The 26,763-nt window shown below is 43.4% G+C and overlaps 2 protein-coding genes and 2 non-coding genes across 6 annotated transcripts; 2 read left to right on the top strand and 2 right to left on the bottom strand.

Moving 5' to 3' along the window:
* Nucleotides 1–5: 5 nt before the first annotated feature.
* Nucleotides 6–9,186, bottom strand: tead3a (TEA domain family member 3 a). The gene is made up of 14 exons (XM_029834125.1): nt 9,017–9,186; nt 6,422–6,657; nt 5,036–5,100; nt 4,373–4,435; nt 4,226–4,288; nt 3,379–3,390; nt 2,884–2,991; nt 2,761–2,804; nt 2,615–2,676; nt 2,400–2,533; nt 2,144–2,314; nt 1,839–1,979; nt 1,613–1,765; nt 6–1,514 (listed from the first exon to the last, which is right to left on the bottom strand). The coding sequence occupies exons 2-14, from the start codon at nt 6,426–6,428 to the stop codon at nt 1,401–1,403; spliced, it is 1,137 nt and encodes a 378-aa protein (XP_029689985.1). The 5' UTR covers nt 6,429–6,657; nt 9,017–9,186; the 3' UTR covers nt 6–1,400.
* A 9,795-nt stretch (nt 9,187–18,981) lies between these two features.
* Nucleotides 18,982–19,081, top strand: mirlet7e (microRNA let-7e). Its single transcript, NR_105281.1, has one exon. It is a non-coding gene; the product is annotated as a microRNA let-7e (primary transcript).
* Nucleotides 19,082–19,250: 169 nt separating this feature from the next.
* mirlet7a-3 (microRNA let-7a-3) lies at nt 19,251–19,344 on the top strand. The gene has a single exon (NR_105296.1). It is a non-coding gene; the product is annotated as a microRNA let-7a-3 (primary transcript).
* Nucleotides 19,345–21,393: 2,049 nt separating this feature from the next.
* Nucleotides 21,394–24,941, bottom strand: LOC101078904 (transcription factor Spi-B). Of its 3 annotated transcripts, none has more exons than XM_011602448.2 (6): nt 23,301–24,941; nt 23,192–23,218; nt 22,528–22,735; nt 22,332–22,450; nt 22,096–22,252; nt 21,394–21,983 (listed from the first exon to the last, which is right to left on the bottom strand). In XM_011602448.2, exons 2-6 carry the CDS (start codon nt 23,210–23,212, stop codon nt 21,688–21,690), a joined length of 801 nt encoding a protein of 266 aa, XP_011600750.1. In that variant the 5' UTR covers nt 23,213–23,218; nt 23,301–24,941; the 3' UTR covers nt 21,394–21,687. The 3 variants fall into 3 exon arrangements, with proteins under 3 accessions (XP_011600750.1, XP_011600749.1, XP_011600751.1); XM_011602447.2 differs by having other exon boundaries at nt 23,378–24,940; XM_011602449.2 differs by lacking the exon at nt 23,192–23,218 and having other exon boundaries at nt 23,378–24,940.
* Nucleotides 24,942–26,763: the final 1,822 nt, after the last annotated feature.

Raw genomic sequence — 26,763 nt, forward strand, 5'->3', positions numbered from 1 at the left:
TGCGATTCTGCAAACAATGTGATTTTTATTGGTACAGCATACAGGCAAAGATTTTATTCACTAAGCACTCAGGACCAAAGGAGTGATGAGACATGGCCAACCAAGGTACAAAGACATGAAAAAAAATTAAAATAATTATAGTAATCTTGGCTGAGCACACAGCAAATAAGGTTATTTAAAACTGAACCAGGCAGCTCTTTCGTTTTAAGTCCTCTTCCACAGGGTTCCTGCCAACGGGAGGGCGTTATGCAGTAAAAATAACATTTACTCTTAAACATGCTGGTAGCCATGTGTTCTATTCCAGAGTGAAAGAATTAGAAATATCAGATTCTAGTATTATCAAATTAACCACCATGTGGCCTGTACCATACAATTTGCATATATCAATAAAGATATAACCAAAAAGACCCATCTTACGCTGTATGACTGTTAGGGTAAAATATAAAAACATCGCTTCTCTTCACACAAAAAAAATGTTTTCTTCTGCCTTCTTTTGGCTTAAAAGTGTACCATGACAAATGTAGTGTACATGTCCTATACATCAGTGCTCAACAGGTCAAGTTAAGAAGCACTTTCTCCCAGCTCGTGTGGAGGTAGAAATACTGCAAGGCTAAACCCTCTGGTTAAGAAAAATAGTCTGGAGTCAATTATATAAAGATCCTCTGGTGCCACCTAAAAAGTGATGTGTTTTGATTGATTTTGCTTTCAACCCAGAGAGGCAATCTCAAACGTTCTCTCTCTGGTCCACACTGTGTACCGCTGGAGACCTTTCAAACCAAACCGCACCTAGAACAAAACGGCTCCTCTAATAGTTTCGGCATCCTACCAAATATAAATACAATTTTCACATCTTTACACGTAGTGCATTGCTTGATAAGAGGCACAGTCATAGTTTCTGTCACGTGATACTCAGAGTTTTGATTAAAATAAGTGGAAATTCAGACTCATACGATTCTTGAACTAAAATGATATAAAATGAAGGGTAGAGAAAGGAGCCAGTGAGGCAGAGTTACTTGAACATTAAAATGAGCTATTTTCAAACTTATCTCACATCAGTCACACCTGGGATTCAGCTACACGCACAATACTTTTAGGCACATTAGAACGTGATCTAACCACTAAACCGGATTCTGCTTCGTGTGTATTATAACCTTATTTTAAAATAGACGTTTGTGACTGAATGACATCACACACCCACTGATAATCAGGCCAACAGGGATTTCATTTTCAATTTAGTGTCAAAACTTGCGATTTTGATGGGTTAAAGAAAAGACAGGGATGAAGCAGGTGTGACGACAGTGAGACCGTTGGTCTATAGAAACAAGTGTGTTGTCTGTCTGAGCTGAAAGTAGTGTTTATGCTGAATGCATCAAGAGAGTCTCTGCGCACCCAAAGTGCTGCTAGTCGTCAACTAATCGGTATACGTGGTACTGTGCTCCGTGCTCACTTGTGGACACTTCGAACACGAAGGCGATGCAGAGCAGAGTCTCCTGAGTTTCTCTGTTTGACACCACCTGGAGAAGGAAACAACAGGTCAGGATTCAAGAAAACGCACAGCCGTGCATGTCAGGAACCCCCACTCACACATGAAGGTGTGCAGACATGCGTGTACCTGTAGGATGGTGAAGTTCTCTAGCACACTGTTCATCATGTATTTCTCTGGCAGGTGCTTCAGTTTGTGGATGAAGTTGATCATGTATTCACACATGGGAGAACGGTGGATGCGGAACATATACTTTCCTCCTTCCATGCGTGCATATTCAGTCTGAGGCAGAGATGAATGTGGTATTAATGGGAAACAATATGCATAAAATCACAATAAAAGGTGCTCAACTCACCTCAACTTTCTCTACGACTTGTTTGCCAAAGGAGCAGACCTTTGTAGAGACGCTGATGGTGATGTTCTCTGTCCCACTGTACTGGCTGCTCACGCCATAGAAAACATTTGAGCCCTCCTCAGTGTCGCTGCTCAGGTCCGCCTGACACAAGTGCAATAATAGATCTGGGTCAGTTAAGTAAATTATAAAAGAAGTATTGATTTTCTTTCGAATATAAAATTTGCAGGTGGACATGTGTAATAGTTTTCCGATCCTCCTGGGACTACACTAATTCTGATCGTCAAAGCAATGGAATCTGTACTAACCCAGAACTTGACCAAGAAGAAGGCGTTGCGCGGCCCTTTTTCATACAGCTCTTTCAGGCCCCCTTTTTTCTCGGAAAACTTGTCGTAAATCTGCCTCACGTCTATGGATTCCAAAAGTGGGTCACTGTAGCTTGGGTTTGATGGGCCAATGTGTACAAAAAGGTGTTTATACTATAAGAAGGAAGGAGAAAAGTAGTAAACACTTTGAGCGGTCTAAAAAATATATTTGGGTGTATATACAGCTTGATGTCCGCACCGTCTCTCTGTCCTTCTGGGTCTCGAGAAATGCAGAGTACTCCATCAAGCGTAGCTTTGATGAGGCGATGGTTCTGTCTTGCCACACGGGAGCCGTTATAGCTGCAGGACGTGGAGGAGACATGGGCTCATAACCTGCCAGACATGCACACAAAGACAACAGCTGAAACGCTGATCCGCTTTTACTCAACGAATGATGAAAAAGTCCAAACCTACTGATAGATGCTGGGTGTGAAGTTGGTAGAGTAGTGTATGGAGGCTGTACAAAGGGCTTAATGCTGACAAAAAAGTAGGAGCAGGAAAAATGAGAACCTGAAAAAGCTTTTAAAGCAAGACTCCTTGTAAATGCCAATGATACTTACTCCTGAGAGTGTCCGGGCTGTCCCGGCATTGGCCCAGGCCAAAACTGAGAAAGAAAACAGCACAAAATATTACTTAAGCATTCACCTAGAGGCTAGTTGGGTGTGTGTTTGAGGGTGTCTCACAACTGCTGGAGGGAATGGAGTCTGGGGTTTCATTACGCTGGCAGAGACAATCTGAGCAGAGGAGAGGTTGGCCACTGTCTGCAGTGCCTTGTCTTTGGATACTTGGTCCTAAAAGAAAAGCACAATCACGTTGCTTCATTTTGAAAATCCCCAAAAGTGAAGCCAGGCGTGTAAAAACCTTCAAGGAAAAGATTGCAAGCCAGCTGATGTATCATACATTGTCATGTATTAAAAGATTATGGGGCATGGCGCGGTTAAAAATCAGGAAAGACAGGACAAAATGCAAAGCAAATACAGGGGTGCCAAAGCAGAGGGTGGCACTAACTGGAGCCATCACCTTACATTTAAAACTAAAAACAAAAAGAAGTAATGTGCAGAGTTCTCTCAAGCCTGGCAGAAGAATTGCATTGTGGACTAGCAAGTACCAGGTCATGTGATGGCAACCACACAGCATAAAGCCTGAAGCAGAAAACTGTAGTTGTAACCAAAACTTACCAAGTTCATGGCCTATGGCAAAGAAGACACACAATGAATTAACTTTAATAAATCGAAAGCAGAGAGAGATGACTGAATTGGTACTCTTTAAGCAACAAGGATAGGACAAGAAAGCACTAGACTGTATACTCGTCTTAAAATGACAGCTAATGACACAGTTGATGCTATCACATGTATCAGCCTGGATCACTCCAGGTCACAGAATGTGGAGTAAGGGTGGAAAATCATTTCACTGCAGGAAATAAAGGCAAATTAAAAGAAAATGAAGAACAGAAGCAATGTTATGGAGAAAACTGGAGTCCTTCATGTCGACAGATTAAAAATGTCTCGATGTTCTATGTGTAGGTAAAGTATGCAGCCATGCATGTGCTGAGGAGGCCTTAAGTGGCAACCAAACCTCCAAAACAAATCAGTTCAGAGATAATTGACGAGACTATAATTGTGTAAAACATATTAACATTACTGTCAAGCTTTTTAAAATAAAGCTATTTCCTACCTAGTATTTATATTTCAAAACGTTCCCACGGTAACCCGAAATCTTTGGAGTCGTATTACATAAACGACACATAAATCCTTACCGTTGGATTTAGATCACAACACAGCTTAGTATAATCACGCTATAACTGAAAACGAACGTGAGGCTTCCAATTAGCCCTGGAATCCGTGAAGTGAGGAATACATCAACAACTGCACACATACTCCTGCAGTTTTATGTACTGTGGCGACACAGAAGAGAAAGTATACCAAAGGCTCAGGCAAAGACCTCCTTGGTGATTCAGATGATTAATCTGGATTCAGGCAACCTGAAGCATGACCCTAGCGTGGTACCATCAGTGAGCATGTGTACCTTGAGCTTAGTCTGGATCTCACGTGACTTTCTCTTGGCCAAGACTTGAATGTGACTAGAGACCTGACAGAAGACAGAACGAAGGAAAGGAAAAGAAAAGAGTGTGTGACTACAGAGAAATGGAGAGTCACTCCAGCGGGAACCCACCTTGATGCTGCTCTGGTATTCTCGTACTCTTTTTCGTGCCAGAACCTGAATGTGACTAGACACCTATAGGGTACATTCACAGCATGATTTGACATATTTCAGACAACCTGTTTAACACAGATACTACATTTAGGCCTGTAAAGTCAGTGCAGAGCTGCTGAATCTCAAATTCAATCACTCAATAATTTAACACTGGGGTCGGTCCTAAAACAGCACTTGTGTACTTGGAACTAAATGAGTTTAAGGTTAAATATCAATACCTATCCTCCCCGGGCTGTAAAGGAAACTTGTATCATGTCATGTTGAATTTTGAGAGGTAGGCAAGAACACTGTATGCTAACGCTGGTTTTCTTCAATGTTTTTCTTCCAGTGCAGAGGTTGTGGATCATGTGCAAGCATTTTCATACACTTCAGTTGTCCAGATACTGTTTGATTGAGGCAATAATTTGCTTTTTCAAGTGTCACACATAACCTACTGTATGAAATCTTGAAGAAAATGTGCATGAAACATCACATTAAGGAGTTATTAATGCAAATCAGTAAGAATGAGGTGTCCGGTTGTTTTTGGGGTTACCATATATGACACAATGCACATATAACTTGAACAAATTCAAAAAATTCCAGGACAAAAAAAGACTTCCAGACAGCAACATCTGTCCATACCTGCTTGCGCGTGCGCGTCTTCCCCGTTCTTAGCTTGATGTATCGTGCTATCAGCTCATTTCGACCTAGAATAAAACAGCAATACTTGATGATGTCTGGATAGCATTTGACATTAGCCAGACACTAATATATCAGATCAACACAGCCTAAAGGGAACCAAAGTAAATGTGGATTATTCTATGATAATGTATTGAATTAAGAAAGAAAACTGATACGAGCTGAAAGAACATGGTTGAGTATCGTTACCTTCAAACTCAGTTCGATGTGAAACTGAATGTGACATTAACTTCAGTCTGTTTTGTGTTAAAGAAAATGGAAATCCTCCTAAAAATCCCTCACTTAGGACACTGTGTGTCAAAGCCTTAATGGCAGAACACCAAAATTAAACAACTGATGGGAATGGAGGGAAAATGTGGTTATTACAGACTGCATGGTCAGCGCAAGCTTTCCCTGCCTCCCCTAAACCACACCAGATGATTCCCTGGCCTCTAATCAGAACTCTGGAGCAGCTACCATTTGCTGTCCTGCAGAATTAGAGAGGTTAAGAAAAAAGGTGACCAACAGATGCCTCGCAAATGCATTTGGCAGCTGTATAATTTAGTCACACATGTATGCAGTAGCTTTATCAACAGAAAAATCTTCCTTTCTGAGAATGGGTGTGATGCTGAATGTTCAAATCAGGCTGAGTCACATCAAGCTCTGTGGAGTTACCAGAATTCCCCCACATCGACGGAAGAGTCTGAGTCATTCCCAAATCAGGACAATTCCCTGCAGCAAACTCCACAAGCCTTTTCACTCTACCCAGCCCCCGTATCATTTATTTAATGTCTACAAACTCCCCATATTCTGATGAAACACAACAAGTAAACAAGCAACATTGAAGTAATGCGATTATTTGACAAAAACCTGCATTAACCTAAAATATCCTTATGTTCACAATATGTATTTGATGCCTGAGTATATCACATAATCATGTAAATGACTGAGTTTTCAGCATAAAGAAGGCTGCTGCGTAGCCACACTCTGTCTCTTCAAGTGAGGCGAACAGCTTAAGAGAGGGGTGAGTAACAGCGTTATCCAAAGAATGAATCAGAGAAATAAAATGTATGCTGATTGTTTCAAGGTTGAACTGTGTGTCACACCTCTGCATATCAGTTTTGGGAAATAAGCAGATCCCAGCTCTGTAGAGGTTGTGACAGAAGAATAAAACCACTTCAGACTGAGCAGAAGAGAGAGAGACTGAGGCACAGATGCAACTTGTTTTCTCCTTGTATTTCCATAAAAAACAGCTTTAAATAACGACTATTCTTATCAGGTAAAGTGTTAGCGGCCACTGAAGTTGGCTGTGGTCATCAACAGTTGTTATTTCAGACGTGTCGTCCTCACCATACATCTTCCCCTCGTCTGAAAGGATGATCTTCCTCCTCCCGCAGGGTGGATAGATGGCCAGAGCTTCCTGAAAGCTCTGCTCAATGTCAGGGCTCCACACTCCTTCACCATCGAGCCCACGCTCTGCCCCATCTGCCAGCGCCTCGCCATCACCGGCCTCCTCCTGCGCCCCATCGGGGCTGCTACGGCAACTCCACTCCGACGCAATGGTGACGGCTCTGGCAACAGTGCTCCTGGAAGACATTTACGGCATTGATGTTAACAACAGCTGCACATATGCTGCTTTTCCTATTCCTTTCAAATGTGTTCTCAAGGTACACATAAAACAATTATCAATTGTTACCAGTTTATACTGAACATTACATCCAATTACTAACAAAAATCTTTGTTGCAACGTTCTAAACTATGGAGGGAAACTGTTTTCAATATAATTATATATATTCTACCACTTTTAACATACCCATGTTTTCTGGTGATATATTATGACAACTTTTACAGGCTGGTCTCTTTAATTTGTCTTCCACACACAAGATTTATGAATGAGGAGAACAAATTGATATTTGAGCCTGTTACCATGCACATTGTGACAGATTGACAGGTCAGTCATTAACAGATTAACTGTGGCTGCAGAGAACTGAGACAGATGTTCGGGACTCTTCGTGTCCCCACAGTTCACAGAGTGGATTGAGATTCATCTGAAGTTGTTTACAGCTTCTTTGAGTTTGGAGGGTATTAATAGCCGTGGCATTCGGGGTAAAGGAACACACAACAGAATAGCAAAACAGTTCGTAAAGACGTTGGTCTGAGTCAGTGGAGACTGTATTTAAAATGTGATTCCCCAGAAGGAAGCATGAAGGCCTTCGCCTAAACAATAAGACCCAAGCAAAAGTCTGCAGGACCCCTGAAGGAAATTAGACATTCTTCTTTTATTGTCAAGGATCCTCTCCAAAGGCACAGATGCAACATGAAGACAGAGTGTGTGTCATGTTTTCCAGAGTGTAGCTAACATGGTCTCTGGACACACAAGAACCACAGTGTGGTTGCAGAGCTTTTCCTGTCGTGGTGGGCTTATTAGACACACTCTGCAGAAGCCTTTATAGTTTCAAACTCAGCGGATGCATTACTGCCACACTTGTTTGAAGGGCTGGAGGCATCCAAGGCATTTTTGTTTCACTGATTGTATCGCCTAATAACCATCAAGAATCAAAGCCTCAGTGTCCTACAATGCCAAGCCCCTCATATGAACTGCTGGGTCGTCTTTTGTTGTATCCAACCGAAGGTGGCGCCAAGGTTAAAAATAACAGGCAAGCAGCTGTGACATTCTGTGGCTGGCTGACGGGCAATAAGTCTTCGATCATAAAGGAAATACCAGAAACAACCTCATTTGTCTGCAACCGCAATGATCACCTTCCCCATTTTCTCTTTGCTGCAGAGGGAATTCATGGTTTCTCATGCACGCCCGTTACTCCCGACGGCCCAGAAACAGAGTTGCAGCAATTCTTCAGGGGGTTCCAACTTTGCATGACCGCCTCAGCGTTTACCACACACGTGTCACATTGTTGTTTAAAGTTAAAGATAAACACAACCTGCATGTATAAAGTAAGCAGCATCTGCTGGCCTTACTCACAGCTGATAGCACATGTTGCTTCCCCTGCAGCTGTAATTGAAGTGGATATCCAGGACATTATGTGCCGGTGGTATACCCAATAGTGGTTTCAATATAGTTCAGAGTGGTCAAAAGGTCAGGGGTTTAGAGCCAGTATAGCACGGAGCTAAATAAAGCCATGAGCTCAGCAAACTCTCTGACAAGACACATTGTATGGACCTGCTACTGGTCCGAACGGGGAGACTTTTGATTAGATTTTTCCGAACTCTGGTACTTCTGGTTACCGCCTGAAACTTTCCTCCCATTGGACTAATCTTAGGCGAGCCGTTCAGGTTTGATGCAGTTCTTACCCCCACACAAAGTCATCTTTTATTAAAAGACAAAACAAAAAACAAACAAACCCAGAAAACAGTCTGATTGTGTAACTGTGAGTGCTGAAGCCGAGTCGGACTGGTCAAAAAACCCCGAGATGAATCGGATTGCAGGAAGGAGAGAGAAATCAAATCACGTCCACTGGTTGATGCGTTTAGCCGAGTGTGAGTTAGCAAAAATCCACAGTTGCAAAGAACGAACATGTAACTCAGATTAAAGGATTTTGGAAACAGACTAATAGCATTATATCGTTCGGGATAAGATGTAAGGGCACGTAAAAGTCCGTATATTCCAGCGAATGGAGCGCAGACAAGTCACTGATAACACAGTCTAGCTGCCTTGCTAACTTGTTAGCCTTGGAGCTAATAATACCTCAACAAAGTCTACACAAAGTCCGCGAAAGACGCGGAAAGTCCGAAGAATACGAGCGGGGATGCCCCAGAGTAAACAGAGGAACTCCCTGTTAAATAGGCCGGTCCCTGAATCAGCAAAGCGACGGCGGGAAAATGCGAAATATGTCAAATATCCCAAAACTTCCAGAGCAACGCGGAGCGGAGCAGCTGCTGCAGCGTGAAAGTTGGTGCACACAACAAAGAGAGTGAGCGGACACTCACCTCACAATGGCCGTCCTGCCCCGCCGACGCTCCGCTCGCTGCACACCGCTTCTGCCGGGGGGCTTCTCCCCGAAACGCGAGCGATTCCTGGGCAAAACGGGGTAGTTTGGCTGGTGGGGTGGGCCGGGGTGGGGGGGCAGAAAAAAAAAGGAACACAAAAGTGTGAGTTCGGGTCAAAACGAACGCGCGGAGGAAAACGCACAGAGGCGTGGCGACGAAAACACGCGCACACGCAAAAGTTTTGTGGCTCGAGCGCAAACCCCGCCCTCCACGCAGAACTCTTGTGCGGTGGGAGAAACGCAGCAAAAAGCTCTTTATTTTTAACATTATAGCTTTGAGTTTGAGCCGTGTGTATTATTATTATTAATAATAATCGAAATCCCAAATAAAACCCATAGTAATTAACAATCCAAACAGTTTTAAAAGGAACTTTTCAAAGGAAACACAAAAGAATAAGTTGGTGTTTACTTTAGAAAATACATTTCTAAATCAGTTCAAACTTTCAGCTGCAGGCTTAATCTGTGTCAACGTGGATAGTCACAATTCACAAAAATGCTGTTTAGGATTTTAGTTGTGTTTTATGATGGGAAAATGTCTGACAAACAAACCAGTCATTCTTGGAAAATGAGTAAGAAAATCCTAGAAGTTAAAATGGCATATTTTAAAAGTAATTATGATCTCCAGTGCAAAGTCGGTCTGGTGTCCAATATTACAGCCATCTTAGATTGTAGCAAGCTGTATTTTAAGCTTTTGTTGAAGTTCAACACACCAGTATCCACATGTCTGGAGGTCTGGGATTAAGAGGGGAGAAATATTAATCCCTTATAAAACATATGCAATTAAATGTAGTAGATCATGAAGTAGGGCCTGTTTCATGACAAATCCTAAAAGGTTTTAGCTGCTAAACCCTTCAAGCTGTAATTCAGTGAGAGTCAGTTTCAGTCATTCCCAAAATAGAGGTTAAAGTAACAATTGCAAGCAGCTTGTTTTATAAAAGTAATAGTGGTTATGTGAGGGAGGACCAGATTACCAAAAATAAATCCAGCAGTGCATTATTTTGCCAAAGAGGGCCTGATATAGTTGAGTAACACTAGTTCAGAAAGTATTACTCTTCCCCATAGATGTAAGATGGAGAACAGTCACGCAAACAACACTTTCACTGTGGAGTACTAAAAAAAATGGTATTGTCCCAGGGTGGTATGCAATGAGACTAAGAAAACCCTTAATTCTCAGCTAGTTCTGCAGCTTTCTTTACTATAATATGTCACGGAACACACTGGAAGCATTTGCTGTGAGTCTCACCAGCATAAGCAAATCTTATCTTCTGACTAAATAAATTATGTTGGATAAAACTGAGCGGCACTGATACAAACTGACACAGCATCTTATTAATTGTGAGAATGGTTGCCAAGAGGTCATATAAGGGGAAAAACTTGACCGCTGTCTCGCCTTGTTAGGACAGCTGCAATTCCAACTATGACCGACAGGGGAACTTTTTAGACCTGCTGCATCAATAATTAAGGCGCACTTTGATAATTTATAAAAAAGCCTTTATTGTGTTTATTTTGTGAAGATCGTTTAATCAACTGTACCTCAAACTAAGTTCAAATAAACAAGACATATAAGCTTTTACTTAAAAAAAACTTGACACCTTTCGAAGAATTATTAATCAATGATTTTATTTAACGTACTAGACTTGCAGTTGTACTGATGTGTGCATGTTTTCCCAACACAAAGTGAAATATTCCACAAACCTTTCTACATTTTCAACAAATTTAATTAGTTGAAATAACTTTTCAGCAACACCTTTACAGACAATTACCACTAGATGTCGCCTTTACATTTACATTTTTTCAACGCTTCGTTAATCCGCTATTAAACAGATAACAAAAATAAAGAGACAGTAGTTTATGCTACTTTGTATGGACACGTGTGAGCAGATGTTTATTGCGGCTTTGTCTTCCCCAGCCTTTTAATTCTTCATTTTACGAGCAACTAGTGTCTGTCTACGAATCAATTTAATTCAGACAGAAAACCCGCAAAATCTGCTCCTACATAAATTTATAAAATCCAACAAGGCCTATATCCGATTGGGAGAACTCTCTTTATCCTTCAGCACCGCCTAAATCATCTAGGTGAGAAAGATTGGTCCTGGTCTCTGTTTCTGATGCTTTTTCGTATAGCTTTTTAAGGTTTTAGCAAATTGAAATGGCTTATGCTATGTCAACTTTGACTACTTGTAGTCAAACAACGAGTCGCTATTTATAACTCCGTTTTTAAACGAATAATACCTCAGTGGAAAATTGTACTGCACTTATGTGAATTTAGCTGATAGTTATACATGTAATTAGGGGAAATCACATGCGATCCAAAGTATATGAATTAATTAGTACTTTGGATCAGGCCCGATTGAGTAAAAGTGCTGGTTCTGGTCAATAAAATTGGCCTGAGAAGAAGACCTGAACAGAACTATGTTGTTAAGAACTCCTGTTTTAACCTCTTCTCTTATGCTACTATACAACATGACACTTTTATATTTACTTAAGAAAAAAGAAACCATTGTAATGTGGATAAAAAAAGAAGAATGGAATGCTGACTTATTTCATTCACTGCGTGATTGGATGCATAATTCAAATGACTAACCTATAGATATTAAACTATATGGGTGTTTAAGCAGACTGTTAACAGAAATATGTCCCACGTTTTTGTGTTCAGGCCAATCGTAGGAACCTGAGGATTTGTCAGCGGTGCTTCGAGCTTGAAGGCAGTGGTAATATTTGGCTTTTAAAAGCTCTCCTGTAAATCTTTTGACGCATGCCTGAATAACAAGAGACAGTGTCCTCATGTGAACTGGGTGTGAGCACCAAAACACACTGTTATCAGATTAAACTGCCACAGTTGTTTAAAGGCTGGTTAGTGGGGGTGGTGGGGGTCCTCCTGCAATCATTCCTCGCCTTTGACTACAGATCTGATGTAAAAACGCTTTTCTGCTGCTCAGCCTAAGCCGTGAGGCAGTGACACAAACTTCTTTCCTGTGTGCGTGCGGGTGATTAAAATGGTGGCACTGCGTTCCGAGGACTTCTGTGCGCTGCAGTCTGGCTGTGACTATATTTGTCCTCCCCTCCTTCTCTCTTTTCTCTTGCAGGGGACAGGAGAGTCAAGAGCTGGACGGCTGCCAAAAGAGGCCGGCCCGCCGCGCAGCTGAAACTTTTACAAGCCAAGCAGGAAGAGACGCGGGGAGCGATCCAAGAAGGAAAGGAGTGGAGAAAAAAAGTGAGAGATCATTTTGAACTCCATTTTTTATTCCGCCTGTTTCTGTTTCCTCTCATGTCCCTTGTTGAAGACCGGCCGTATTTGCCCGCCTTCGTTGGCAGGGGGTAACTGTGGGGTTGGACGACCATACTGCCTGGAGGACTGGGAGGGGGTGGGTGGAGGGGGGCATCGGGTTCAGAGAGTTCAGCTGAGGAGAGAAATAAATGCATAAACAACAAAGAAGACATGACGTCAGGTGGAGGGGCTGTCCAACGTGCTGGCTGGGTCTGCGCCTCCATGGAAGAACCGGATTGTACACACATGCGTGTGCGCCAGTCTGTGTACAGTATGAATGTGCGCCGCTCTATTGTCCCATCTTTGAGAAAAGACTCGTGGGGAGTTTAAGCAAAGCAGCTGGACTTTGTTTCTTTGGTGAGTGTCTAAAGGGTGGGAGGACCCTGCAGGAACACGTGCGTGCATGTGTGTGTGTGTGTGTGTGTGTGGGTTTGGCTGCTTCACAGAAGCTGCAACAAGGTTTAACAATTACTCATCAAAATGCAGTTTGAGTGGGCAGAAAAAGCACAGACTTTTGAACTTAAAATCACGAAGCTGCCTCGTTTTTTTAATTATAGATTTTATTTCAAATCTTCAGTTTAAAAATGACATCAGCCCAGACTTGGGCTGTGATTGGTTGGCTCAGCTCGGGATACCCGCTCAAAAGCCAGCGATTGGTCTGCCGGTAGACTGCGAGAGAAGGTCAGCCGTTTATGAACGGACGTATCTTCCTTTGATTAATGTCCGAGGTCATCGCGAGGCGACCGATAATCAAGATCTGCTTTGGTGTTCCGTCGTCCAGCTGGTGTGAGGACAGTGGACAGGAGACCGGGGAGAGATGCCAACGACAAGGGCGAAAAAAAAGCAACACTTTAGGATGCCCAGCCTCGTCATCGTTGATTCATTTTTAGTGGAACTCGCTCAAACCCCTCCCACCTGAGGTGGGGGGGGGGCAGTTATGATCGTCTTGAAGGAAGACGATAAGTTGATAGAAGGAGAAAAGGAGGCAGGCAAAAGACGCGGGGGGAGCTTTTGGCCCATCGTTTTGATTGCTGGAAGCCGGCTGAGGATTTTTAGCGCGCCTGCCTATTGAGCTGAAGAGGCATGACAGACATTTCTGGATGTGTCATTCTCACCAGTTGCTGCGGGACAGTATGTGCAGTAAGTACGATGCACGGCGAGCTGTGTGCTTTTGTCTCTACGACCAGACTTGCAGTCCAACAAGCTTCTTCGGAGGTTCCGCCTCGACTGTTTCTTCTCTTTCTTTCACTAATTCTTGTATATCGCACACTCTTTCTTAACTCTTTTTCCTTGACTCCTCCCATTTCTGTTCCCCCTCTCTCTACAGCACGTCCCTCCCTTCCTCTTTCTGTCTGCACACCCCTTCCTTCTCCTCCTCCTCCTCCCCTCCCGTTTCTCCCCTTCGCTCTTGGCAGTGGTGCCAAAGTGGGCTGGCGGACAGAGGCAAACACAGCACAGGGCAGAGCAGAGGGCGATCCAAAGGCTGGCCAATTGATTATGTGTGTGTTTGCAGTCTAACGCGCCCTCCTGCCCGCCTGCTCCTGCCCGCCTGCCCCTGCGCTTAGTTCCCTTTCGGTCACATGTCACCGCGAGCAACGCGACCGTTTGTGAGTGTTTTGCGGAGATTTTCCCTGTTGTTTCGGTACCTTTTGCTTGTGTGTGTTTTTGTGCGGTTCGAGTGAAACGTCCTCCTGTCACCCCGTGCACGGACAGGCGCACTCACGCCAGTAGGAGGGGATTGTGGGAAGGGGGTGTAGATCTCGGAGGGTGTGCTCTACTCTCTTTTCCCTTCTTCCCGCCATCACGGCCCTCTTCTCCTCCAGTCGTTCGGCCCAGCCCGCCGCTCACGTACAGACTCCAGGTATTTCTCGTTTTTAATCCTGCATCACCTCTTCCTGTCTGTCTCAGTGCCCTGTAATCTTTCTCCTCCGGACCGCTTTGCCCTCCTGCCCCTACCCCGTTCCGGCCTTCCTTCTTTAAATGTGTCCGTCGTTGTCGATTGCCACGCTGCACGTTGCACGCCGCCATTTTGGTTTATTGGATATAACAGGAGTAACTTTTCTGTTTATCAGAGGGATTTGGCACTCTGCTGACCATCTCTCTCCTGCTTCCATGATTTGTTTCTCTCTGTGCCCCAGCACCCTTCTTCCGCTCCCCTCTCTGCTTCAGGACAGCAGGCTCTGACAGGGCGCTGAACCATCTTCCTGTGGCTTTCTGTGGGGAACAGGTGTCTGGTAGAAAACTAGCTGGCCTTCCCCCCCCTTCTCACTTCTCCTAAAGGGTCGTCCGTGGCAGAGAGGTGCTGTCGTCCTCAGGTCAGTACAGTAGGGCCGACTGTCCGGCGTTGAAGAGCAGCGCCCACACGACAGATGAGACAATCGCCCGCTTTCTTAGCGCCCACAGCCCTTATTTTAGCTAATGCAGGGGTAATATTTGCCTGTTATCTCATTTGTTTTGTATGGAGGTTGCACTTTGTGCTCTGCAGGTTCACACAAAGTCGCGTGTATGTGCAGCGGTTTAATCTTTTTCTAATCAGGATAAGTTTGCACTTGAGATGAAACTGACAAGCCCCCAGGCAGACAGGTAATTGGAAAAAAAAGAGGTTAGTATGCGAAAATTGTTCGGAAATCTGACACTGCTGCGTTCACAGTACCCCTTATTACGCACATTTATCGTCGTGTGTTAAAACTACAAACAACAGGCTCGAGGCAGCATTATGGCTGAATTCTATGAACTACATCAATTTTGTGTCAAGTATTTGTATATATTTGGAAGGGCACTGAGAGCAAAATCCAGTTTGGGTAAGATGGCGCCTTCGTGCCACGTGTTGCAGTATGGGCAGAGCCTTTTTACATATTTTGCTCCTCGCAGTTTTGTGGGTTATACTACTTTTAATTCCTGTGCTTTCAAATTTCCCAGCTCCCCGCACAGAGCGGATTTTATTATTTCGAAGAGTGCACCACCAGAAACGAGTTTCGTAGTGATACCAACCTACTGTTGATGCTAAAATGAAGAAGCTCGAGAAAAACAGAGAACAAAGGTTACAGAGACAGAAAGAGGTAGAGCGGGAGTGGGAGAGTGCTTTCCCCGCCCCTCTCTTATCCTCAGATGAACTTATCGTGTTGCCTCATAATGCTTCTGAGTCAGGCTAACTTCCTGCATTCAGCCTCAACATGTCTGATTGGTCGATATCTTGGCTGACCGGCTGCTCTTTTTGCACAGCAGCAACAGGAAGTTTGTCTCTCATACAGGAAGCTGCAGCTGTTTTGTCCTGACACACACCACTTTGTGCTCTTGCACATGTATTTGCTGTTTGCTAATTTGCTAATGCTGACATCTGGCTGTGCGGGTGTGCATACGCCAGGTGTGAACCTGCGTGTTGCCCACTCCGTGTGGCATTCCTGCTCTGACATGTGGGCGTGAAGCAACACGCCACGCCAGGCATCCGAGCGATCAGAAACATTTGAAACCATGGTAACCACGCATCTTTTAAGCGCATTAGCAAAAGCATGGGCAAAAAATGAAGAAGAGGAGAGCAGCTAGAGTGGATGAAGAGGACCAAAACCTTTCATGTTCTTCAGGAGGAGGCTATAGAACAAAAACAGGCTGGTTAGATTCTGTTTTTGTGGTATTGGATCTAATATCTTGCAATCTTCGAAGTAAAATCTAAAAAGTGTTGGTTTATAATGAAAAAATCCTATCTTTATTGATTGAGTGTAATTTTAAATGGTTGTTGGGCACTGACATACTCAACACAATAGCTTCCTTATACTCCTGTCCGATCTGGGTCATACTATCTTTTCATCAAACATGTCACCCGTCATGTTTACCTAGCTCGTATGACTGTCAGGCCAATATTTGCATGCGGCCCTCTGTTTTGCAAAACAAAGAAGGCGATGTCTGCGATAACTGAGAGGACTCGACATAACTTCATTTAATTTCTCTGCAAAATATGACGGGCTAGACTGAGCCTAATTTGTACTGGGCTTTTGTTGTGCTTAAATACAAGCATATGGTGCCGTAATTCGCTCTAGACGTGGGCAACGTGTGTTTGAGCAGGGTTACAGAACAGCAGATTGGGCTTGATGCCAAGCGGGAGCAGAGGAAGCCGGGCGCTCCTTCGTCCTTTAATGCGGGAAACAAACCAGCAGGTGTTGTAGAATTATCACCCTTCTCCGTCGTGAGCTCAGACATCGAAAACCCCCAAAATGTTTCCCATCGATTCAGATGGGACAGGAGTTAAACAAGAGATCCGCGTACATCATTTTAACAGTGATCTTCATGCCAACTCCGGCTCCCCCAGCACTCCTCCTCTTCCTCCATCATCACCACCTCCTTCCTCCCTCATTGAAATTCTGCCTGGCATACAGACGCTGCCCATTGTTGGCACCGAGCTTAGGGAGGGAGAGCGAGAGAGAGAGACTAGACCAGAACCAGCGCCGTTCATCTTGTGCCCCGTCCATTGTGTCTGCCAAGCATTCATTCAGTCTCGTGGACCAGGGGACCAGGAAATCCAATAGGTATTTCCCTGTCTCTGCTTCCTGCGAAAAAAAAAAAAAACCTGCGGCAGTTCGGAGATCTGTTGGCAGTCGGAGGTGCTGTGTGTGTGCGTGTGTGTGTGTGTGTGTGTGTGTGTGTTCAGGGATTTGCTGATTAATTTATGTGTTTATGTTGTTTGTGTTGGGTGAAGAAGAAATGCGACAAATCCTTCCATCCACCGTCAGAGCAGGAGGAGCAGTGAAGGCCTGTTAGTTCCAGGGTGTTTGTCCTTCAGGGACTCGTGGTTTGTTAAAAATGGCTCACAAGTTCCTGCTTTTTGGATGTTTTGCCTGTAATTTAATTTTAGGCAGCAGTTTTGACTTTGTGTATTTGTTAAAGAGGAAAACTTCACGATTGTATTGTTTTTGGTTGTGATTCTGACATTTTTATGAAAGTTACAAATGTTGTTTATACGTCCACCACACTTATTATAATCAATACGCTCTAATTGCTGCCATGAGGCTGTGGAACATCTGTGTCTGTCAGCCAAATTTATATAAACCTAAACAAAATCAACATAAACTTAACCTCCCAAAAGGCCTTACACTTAGAGGCAATTCCTTTCAACACTGCTGCTGCAAAAGGCTTTGCTTCAACATTTTCATTCGACAACTGACTGCTTTTCACACAAACACACACACACACACACACACACACACACACTACTGACAGAAGTTTGTTAAAAGTTACATTTCTATAATTGTTGGCTGTTCTGTAGGATAAAAGACACTTCTTCATTTTTTGGTTTTCTGTGGTTTAGTCGTCCTCTAAACACGAGTTTGTTCAGGGATTTTTTTTAGCTGTGGATACAAACAGTTATGATTTTACTTTCTGTACTGCTGGAGCCAGACTAATCTCTTAGTATTACCCTAGTTAATACTAACCGGTTGATGAGCCAGACCAAGTCTCAGGATTTGTGGCTGCTTGTTAATTTATGCAGACAGCGTAGCTCCTCACTTCTCTCTGAGGCCCCGGTCTGGCATTTAGTCTGGCACTTATTAACTCTTCTGTCACTGTTGGCGCACTGGCCCATCCAAACCTTTATCGCTGCAGAGTTGAACACTTTCAGTTTGTGCACACTGTTCTTTAGCACCTTTGTCAGAGAAGAAGCACAGTCTGCTTGTCTGTTTTCACACGATACAAGAACATTGCTGTTTCTCTGACTTTGCAGCTGGGCTCTAATTTTAAGGAGTCGAGTGTTGTCTGAAACTGCACCTTGTTTTTTGTTTTTTTTACAGTGCTTGGCACAACAGCTGCTTTCTCTTTATCCCGATGGAACAGCTTTAGAAAGAAAAAAAGCCAAAAGGCAAAAGATGTTATAGCGTTCTGAAGAGGACCTAAAATGGCCGAAGTGCTAACGCCATTTTGTGCTTCCTTCTTTTCTTTTGGGGGCAGAATCCCAGCGTACAATCAGAGGCAGCTGGTGGATGTCATATTTGCGGGCATCTGTACGCTGTACCTTCGCGTGAGGAGCGGCAGGCAGCCTACACAGGGATAGCCCGCTGGAATGAGCTCAGTTTTTGGCAAAAAAACGGAAACAAATTCCTGGCACAGAATCGAGCAGCTTTTTGTTTTTTTCTTCGTTCGATCACATGCTAGAGTCCGAGGAAGCCAGTGAGTTGTTTGTTGGGCTTTTGCACATGATTGTGCGCTTAATTTCCCATTTATGCTCACCACTGACGATTCATCTGTGGTTTGTTTTCCCTGGCATTATTTTTTTTAACCGATCAGAATGCTCAGTCTGATCTCACAGGGTCTCTTTTGATCAGAAGTGATTACCGTCCCTCCAAATCTTGGCAGTTCACGTTGTGTAGTTGTGAAGCACTCGCAGTTTTTTTTAAATTTACTTTTTATTAATATGCTGTGTTTCTGAACAATTTGCTGGAACAAGAGTAATGGACACAGAGGAAAATGTGAAATAGCTATCTTTTCTTTACAGGAAGTGGAAATGAACATTTGGTTAAAGGAATTCAAACATACTCTCAAATATCACAATCAAACCACATTTACTGTAGTTGATTTAGATGACTTTTTCTTTCTTTTTGTACCCTTACAGGGGAGGAACCTTTGCTGGCTGTTGATGCAGAAGCAGCGTGGATGCTGTCCTTGGGGTTGAGGTAGTAGATTGAATAGTTGTGGGGTTGTGTGACCTCTTAGTGAGATAACTATACAATCTACTGTCTTTCCTAAGGAGACAGCTGAGTCACCCACTGCCGCCTTCAGATGGAGAACCACACGTCCAACAAAAACATTAGTTTGCAGCAGCCTATTGTAATAGAATATTCTTGATTTCCCTCTCTTGTCAGAGCAGGTGATTTGTTTAATGTTCGGAGAATTGATGCAAACCTGTTTTGGATACGGGCCCTCTCAGGGTGAGGTAGTAGGTTGTATAGTTTGGTGGGTGGGATTGCCCGCCCAGGTGATAACTATACAGTCTATTGCCTTCCTTGAGGAGCTCACTGTGCACTTCTGAACAATCGACACAGGCCAAGGATTGCATGGCTTCCTCTTCTGTCCTTATGGAAATGTGAGAAAATTATACACTGCCAAGAGGTTAGTGTTTTAGCGCACCAGTGTTGAATAAAAGTAACAGCTCATTTTAATAAAGTTATGCTTCCATTAAATTAGTTGCCTCCAAGACAGTGAATGAAATCTAATTTTCTTTTGACGTTTGTTGAACTAGATTGCCGCCTAGTGGTCGCCAACGGGACAGTACGGAGCTTTAGTATTTGCAGGGACATTATTATTTAACCAGGTAAAAGACTCATTGAGATTAAAATCTCTCTTTTTCAAGAGCGACCTGGCCACGAAGGCAGCGAAATGAAACAAACAGCACAGCACCCTCGCGTTTCCCCTGTGTATTTGTGTTGTCGGTTTTAATTATTGGTTCACATATTAATACACCCTAATGATCCTAATGATGCGGCACTCCTCTGTGATCTTTGCACGTGGCAACAACGGAGGAACAAATGCATACATATGTGACTAGGGGCCTTTTGTGAGTTTATTATAAACCAAATAACTATTTATTGTTATTATACAGGAGGAGGAATAGTGAATTTTGGCATTAAATGTAGAGGAGTAGCTGTTTCAACCACTCACATGTCCATAAAAGAATTTACAATACATGGTTAATAAAATCACACAGAAATCTATAGTGTATATTGACAGGAGCCATAACTTCAAAACATTCCATTATTTAAATGAAATACTGTTTGTCCCAATGTATTTATTATACCACAATGAGAGATGCTATAATAAACACATTTAAATTAATTAAAGTCCTATTTTATAGTAGCAGTTCATCGGACCAAATTATTTTAGATTTGAGTGTAAACTGTGAGGTGATGGCGCTTTCACCGTAGCTGCTGCTAAATTAGCACTTCTACCCCCCCTGAACTACACTAATGATCGTGCAATTTTAAAGCACAAAACAGTCATCCTGTACTGGTGGTGACACTTTTCTATCTGGCTTTATTTATTTCATGCATTTAATCAATTTTTTAATGCATTTTTTATTTGTGTTTTTATTGTTTATTTTAGGTGAATAAAGATATTCAGAGCAGTGTTTAAATCAATACAAAATCCAGCAAGTACAAAGTTCATCATTCCATGATCTGATCCATGAGTAAAATATATAAAATTACAGAAAAACCTTTTAGTAATGAAGAGGATAAATTAAGAAAATGTTGCTTTTGGCTTGTTAATTATTCAATAAATATACCTCCAATAAAATAAATAATTCTACAATTAAAGTTGAAATACTGACTTCTTTACAGCCCTTCACCAAAAAGACTTTGCAGAAAATATTTTCCCACCAAAATCCTGCAGAAGGCTTGGGTTCAGTATCGTTCAACAATAATAAAAACAATTAAACATGCAAGAACCAAATACCAGACTTACCTGTGAAGTGCATTGGTGATAGAAGAGGTCAGAGGTCAGGTCAGCACCTCATAGCTCAGTCTCCTGAGACACCTACAAACACCAAGGCTACAGGCTGCAGACATCGACTGAGGGTTCAGTCCACCAAAGAACATCTCACGTCACTGAAGATGAAGAGAAAAAGACAAAGAAGCCAGGAGGTTCTACACCCTAAACAACTCTTCATCAGCAGGAGGGTCCCCCCATGTGAGCGTGGTCCTGCTTATGCTTTCTTCCTATTAAAGAGAGTTTTCCCTTGCCACTGCGGCCTGTTGGGGCGGTGGGGGGGGGGTTAGGCTCCGGGTTTCTGGAAAGCTACTAGAGACAAATGTGATTGTGACATTGTGTAAATCAAGATGAATTGAATTTGCTGTGTTTCCTTGAATCCTGGTGACCTCCAGAGTGAGTTAGAAACTCATTTTTAGAAATTAATATTAAACATCCTGAAATCTTTAGGGGTCTTTATGTTGACTGTGGTGTGGTGGGAGGTGTTTTTTTTTATAGCATAGCATAGCATAGCATAGCATAGCATAGCATAGATAGATAGAAAGATAGATAGATAGATAGATAGACAAAGTAAAAAAACAAGATCAAAGTTAAGCAACTCTGTTTATTTTAAACGTTGAAAATATTCTTGTATTGACTGGAAATCTGCACTACAGAATCACAAATACAAAAACACATGATTAAAAGTCTACTTATAAAGTAGATGATCAGTAGCTATCTACTAATAATAATCTTTTAGATTTCCATGGTCTACCTTCCAGTGCTGTTCACACCGAAACAGTATTTCCGCCACTGGCTTTGCAAATACTCAGTATTCATAAGTGATTTTCCCAGAATATCCTTATATTGACGCACATACACGCCATCGTGGTTCAGGTTTATAGGCCTTGTAGGCCTCTGAGCGTCTTCTCATCAAACCGGTAGGTCAGTTTCCTCTTCACCTTCTGAATCTCACCGGTGCGGGAGTAGTTTCTCAGTGCCCGTGCCATTTTCTGGTAAGTCATGGTCTTGCGATTGCCTTTGCGCCGCCCCCACAGCTGAGCCAGTTGCTCTTTATTTTGGGAGGAGAACTGAAATGTGCCGGCGGACGACTGGACCCACCAGATGCAGCTCCGCATCGATGGGGTCTGGAGCATCTCAAACAGGAACTGGAACAAACGCTCCTTCCTCTTTCCTGCCACAGAGGAAGGGGATATACTGAGAACACTGAACAAACAATATTTGGTGTGTGTGTCTGTCTGTGTGCTGTTAATATGTGGAAGTCGGAGATGCACACAGGCGTGTACCTGAAAGCGGAACCGGAGGTGTGGAGTCTCCATCCTTTCTGTCCCCTCTGTCTGATGATGGTGACGGGGAATCTTGGTATTCTTGGTACTGGGAGCTGCTGGACTGGGAATCTGAGTCCGTGTAAGCCGGCTTCTCGTAGGCATAAGCAACATGATTCTGAAACAGAAACGCAAATAGCGTGACAAACCTACAGCCGGTGGTGCCTGTGCTTTCACGCTTGTTTGGTTGAACTCACCCACTGCTTGTCAGGCTGACTGGACCATTCAGGACGAAGAGCTCCATCTTCATACTCCTCGTGTGGAGCGTGGGAGCCACAGTGCCACCTGTATGGATGCTGGCCCGACCAGCTGTTCACTGCAGGACACACACCAGACCAAATGCATGAGCGTGAATCTTCATCACGCCATCCGTTCATTCCCAGCCGGGCTAACCTGTGATCCTGGTGCTCTGGTAGGAATGTGCCAGCTGCCCCATGTTTGTTGGAGGAGACGAGGGCACGTGTGCAGGCGGGACCTCCAGCGAGTGCTCCTGCAGGTATTCCTCGATGACGTCCAGGTCCACGTCAGGACAAGACGAGGGCGGCGCGCAGCTCCAGGCCCCCCGGTCCGAGTTCAGCCTGACCTCGGTGACGTAAGCCATCTGACGGACACACAGAGCAGGTTTCCCATCATCACCGGCAGCGATGTTCAACAACAATGCTCACTGACAACACACATTGATTCTTTCTGCGGAGGCCGTCGATTTCCATACCGACCCGGAGCGACAGTCCAGGCTTTTATGGTACGCGTGTTTGCGGAAATGAGCTGCGAGGATGGAGTTCATCCTAGTTTGACTGGCAAATTTATGCAAGTGTTTGCACCTTCACCAATAACAAGCGACATTCAGGTAACTGTGGCATGTGGCGCCGCTGCTTTTCTTACCAACAATAATAAAAAGAAAAAACATCCTTCACGCACAGCTCAAACTGTCGCCATGGACACAAAGGTTCTGTTTTAAAGCACTTATTAACTCAGGCTTTAAGCTGTATAAATATAATCCTAATGGCTGATTTAATGAAAAGTTTGAAAAACAACCAAACAAGTGCACAAGACTCACCGTTTCCATTTCTGCCAACATATTTCTCTGAAAACACAAAAACAGTGTCACGAATCAAAACTCAGCACTGCAGGGCCGTGCGAAGAGAGAAGTGAAAGAGGAGCATCACATTCGATGTGCAGACAGCGCTGGACAATCACGGGACGACAGACACGCCAACGGGTGAGAGCGAACGGAGCCACGCACCTGTTGAACCGGGAGATCCGTCCTGTTTCTGCCTGATTAATATCCGAGGGCGATAAACGGAGGCGAGCACGTGAACGCGCACCTGAATGATGCCGCCCCAGGATGTCACCTCTGTTATAGGCCTGCACCTTTATGGCCCGGCCTCCTGGGACACGTGGGTGTGGCCTTCAGCAGAGTCTCAATCTGGCTTTTTATTGGACTTTTTGTCTCTTGAAGCTCTTTCAAGCTGTTTCATAGATTTTCTTCTGATTCAGATTTTATTCCATTTTGGCTTTCTGTGGTTTGTTTTGCTTTACAAACATGCCTTTGTGCTTAAAATAAGCTTGAGGAAATATGTGAATGATGGACAATGTATTAAATAAACTGCCATTCTCCGATTGCACATGGTTGTGATAGCAACCACAAGGTTCTGAACTATAAGAGTGGTTCTGGTTGGCTTTCTCAGCATTAACTTTGCCGGGCTGTATAGCTGACTCATTGATTATCTGAGCCATAATCAGATTTTTGCTCTGGACGATGGGTGGACTCGCCGATTACTCACTGAGTAAAAGTACACAAGGGAGTCGCGCTGCCTGATTGCATCATCGCCATGAATGTGCATTCATTGTTTACTTCTGCCATGTTTGAGCCATTTTGCCTCGCGTGAGACTGTGTTCTGCTTTGCTGTGTGTATGTGTGTGTGTGTGTGTGCACTTCAGATGGAGATTCCACTGTACTTCTGGCAGTGCAGTGTGTGTGTGTGAGCGGGTGGGTGTGTTTAGACAGTGTGTGTAGATGCTGGACTCCCCCACAGGTTTTCCAGATCTGAGATATTTGGACTCGAAGCTGAGCTGGTCCCAAAGTAAAGTCAAAACTGAAGCATGTATTCAAACAAGTTAGAACAAAAGATTGGAATCAGAACCAGAGAACGTTTCTCACTTTCTAGTCTAACCAAATATTTTGGGAACTGTTGGGTGACCACATGACAGCTACAAAATTTGTAATTACTGACAAATGTTCGTTTAATCTGGTAATCGCAATAAAACACCAGCCAATACTATTCAACATAAAGCCTCTCATCTGGATTTATGGTCCGATCGGCATCAGAATAAAAGCCACGGCAGCAACCTGTGACCTCTGTGGACTGATGATATATGAGTATATATATGAGTATATAACGGGTGGTCTGTATTTACACACCCTGTGTTTTATTCCGAGGCTGTCGTGTAAACACGATAAAGAGAAAGTCAAATTGATTGGTCCTTAACTTTACAATGTGTCAGGGATTAGTGAAATTAATCACGTTGAAATATTGTCAGACTGTAAACCCGATCTGGTGCCCATCGGAACTCATTAAAGTTCCTGGAATGGAACATAATGAATATATATATAATGAAACACTTTGCACCCGCGGCGATTTGGTGCTTGGCATATCCAGAATTGTCTATTTCTTGCATTTCTATCAAGACTGCAACTTTAAACGTGTACAAGCTGGTTCCCATCAGAGCTACGCATGTGTAAAAGTCAGACAAGTGCTGAGTGAGGCAGCTGTACAAATAATGCCAGTGATTTCCAGGAGTGTGACTAGCTCACCACCTGGAATACTGCACTATTTATGAACTTCTCCCTCCCTCCCTTCCTCTCTCTCTCTCTCTCTCTCACACACACACACACACACACACACACACACAGAGGCTGTTTGTATTTTTACAAACAGGCAGCCAGACAGAACCTGTTTAACAAACTGAACATATTGCTTCTGAGAAATCCGCTGAGCGTTTGCAGCAGTTGCCCCAGACATACATTTGTTAACTTGGTCCTGTGTGTGAAGCCGATGGAAACGAGCGTAACTATAAAGAAAGGACCCCCGAAATGAAACTCAGCATCGCAGATGACTGGTTTCTGAACCCTCACGGTTCTCACAGCGGTGACGCAAACGTGTCACACCATGTTTGCATCATTGCGCACTGATCTGAACCCTGTCAAACGCATTTTGTTCACATTAATAAAGAATAATACAAGTAGGAAAACATCAGTATGTTGTTGTAACATGGAGCTAGAAACAAACTTTTAATTTTAAACACTTCTAGATATTAAAAATATCAAATAAAAGTAATTACCATGATGTTCATAAGCATCTGTTGTGATGTATTAATACTAATTATTATTATTTTATCTCAGCTTTGTTAAAGATTTAAAAAGTAATTTCCCATTTGCAGGGATAATTAGTCCTGGGTCAAGTTCAAGAGCCTCCAAGGATCTCCCTTGACTCTAAAGTGGTCAGTGCTTTGTCAAAGCAGCAGCGCTGACTCAGCGGCACCAACAATAGAAGTGCGTGACGGACTCTGCACGTTATTTTTTAGATATTAAATATTCAGCAATGGCTTTTCAGCAACGTTTTTTGGAAAAACCCTCGGTGGGAGAAGTGACGGTTGAGCTTCTTATAAGGCATCTTGCACCTGCAGGATCCTGACTGGGTGATAAAGTGGGAGAGACATTGGACCCGTGACCCTGGTTAACCCCACTTATCTGATCTTTGTTTTTATTAGTGAAATATGCGATGGATGGGGGGGAAATAACATTTTAATAGCATAAATGACAGTGATGGTTATTTTGGAAAGGCCATTGTGTTGAAACGCATCTACAGGCTTATTTGCGTGTATCTCGACAGAGATGCTGCAGAGGTTTGATCATTAATCTGTCTGTGTGACGGTCACACACAGGAAAAACTGACTGCACACATGTCCACACAACGAGTAAATATGTGTGTGTGTGTCCAGGTGTAGAAGGTTTACAGTTATGGCCAAACCCATAAGATTAGTGGGTTTACGCAAATCACCTGTAGCCTCCACATGCAGGTTACTGGGAATTTCCCCAGCAACCCCGTGTTTGCGCGCACGTGTGTGTGTTTATATAACCGATACTTTAATATATGGCGGAAAAAACTATCCAGCTCATTTTGCTTTTTTAATCGCGGGAATGATCGGTAAGAATTATCACCCAAAATCGCTGAAATTATTAAATTATTTTTTATTTCCTTTGATGAGCGCGCCCATGGGCGTGGTGTGGGTGTGGTGGTAGGTGAGTCCGGCAGGTGAGGAGGCAGTTGGACATGGCTCGGTGGTGGCATATGCGCCTGTGCATCGGTGCTACTGACAAGTATGCAAAACCTGAGGTTGACCAAACTCACGTTTCATTGGCTTCCTGACGCTCTCACACACTTCTGCAGCTTTTGACACTTTCTTTATTCAGCTGAGTTCAAATTTAAACCATTTCTTTAATTTTTTTCCTCACGCACAAGTAAAACTATCTAAATAGGCCTGCTGTTTGCACCTTTAGCACACAGCATTATTTATTCGTGCATGCCTCTTGCATATGGCTATTTGCAATGAGTGGTCAAGCGGTCC

Source organism: Takifugu rubripes, chromosome 3 (assembly GCF_901000725.2).
Source record: "Takifugu rubripes chromosome 3, fTakRub1.2, whole genome shotgun sequence".
Classification (NCBI taxonomy): Eukaryota; Metazoa; Chordata; class Actinopteri; order Tetraodontiformes; family Tetraodontidae; genus Takifugu; species Takifugu rubripes.

Excerpts from the sequence above, each read along its gene's own strand:
- tead3a (XM_029834125.1), bottom strand. Across the intron at positions 2,677-2,760 it reads CAGCCCGGACACTCTCAGGA|CATTAAGCCCTTTGTACAGC; the intron begins GTAAGTATCATT and ends CTTTTTTGTCAG. Across the intron at positions 2,534-2,614 it reads TTCACACCCAGCATCTATCA|GTTATGAGCCCATGTCTCCT; the intron begins GTAGGTTTGGAC and ends CATGTCTGGCAG.
- LOC101078904 (XM_011602448.2), bottom strand. The coding sequence starts at position 23,212 with ATGTTGGCAGAAATGGAAACG. Across the intron at positions 22,736-23,191 it reads TGTTGGCAGAAATGGAAACG|ATGGCTTACGTCACCGAGGT; the intron begins GTGAGTCTTGTG and ends TGTGTCCGTCAG. Across the intron at positions 21,984-22,095 it reads ACCTCCGGTTCCGCTTTCAG|GAAAGAGGAAGGAGCGTTTG; the intron begins GTACACGCCTGT and ends CCTCTGTGGCAG.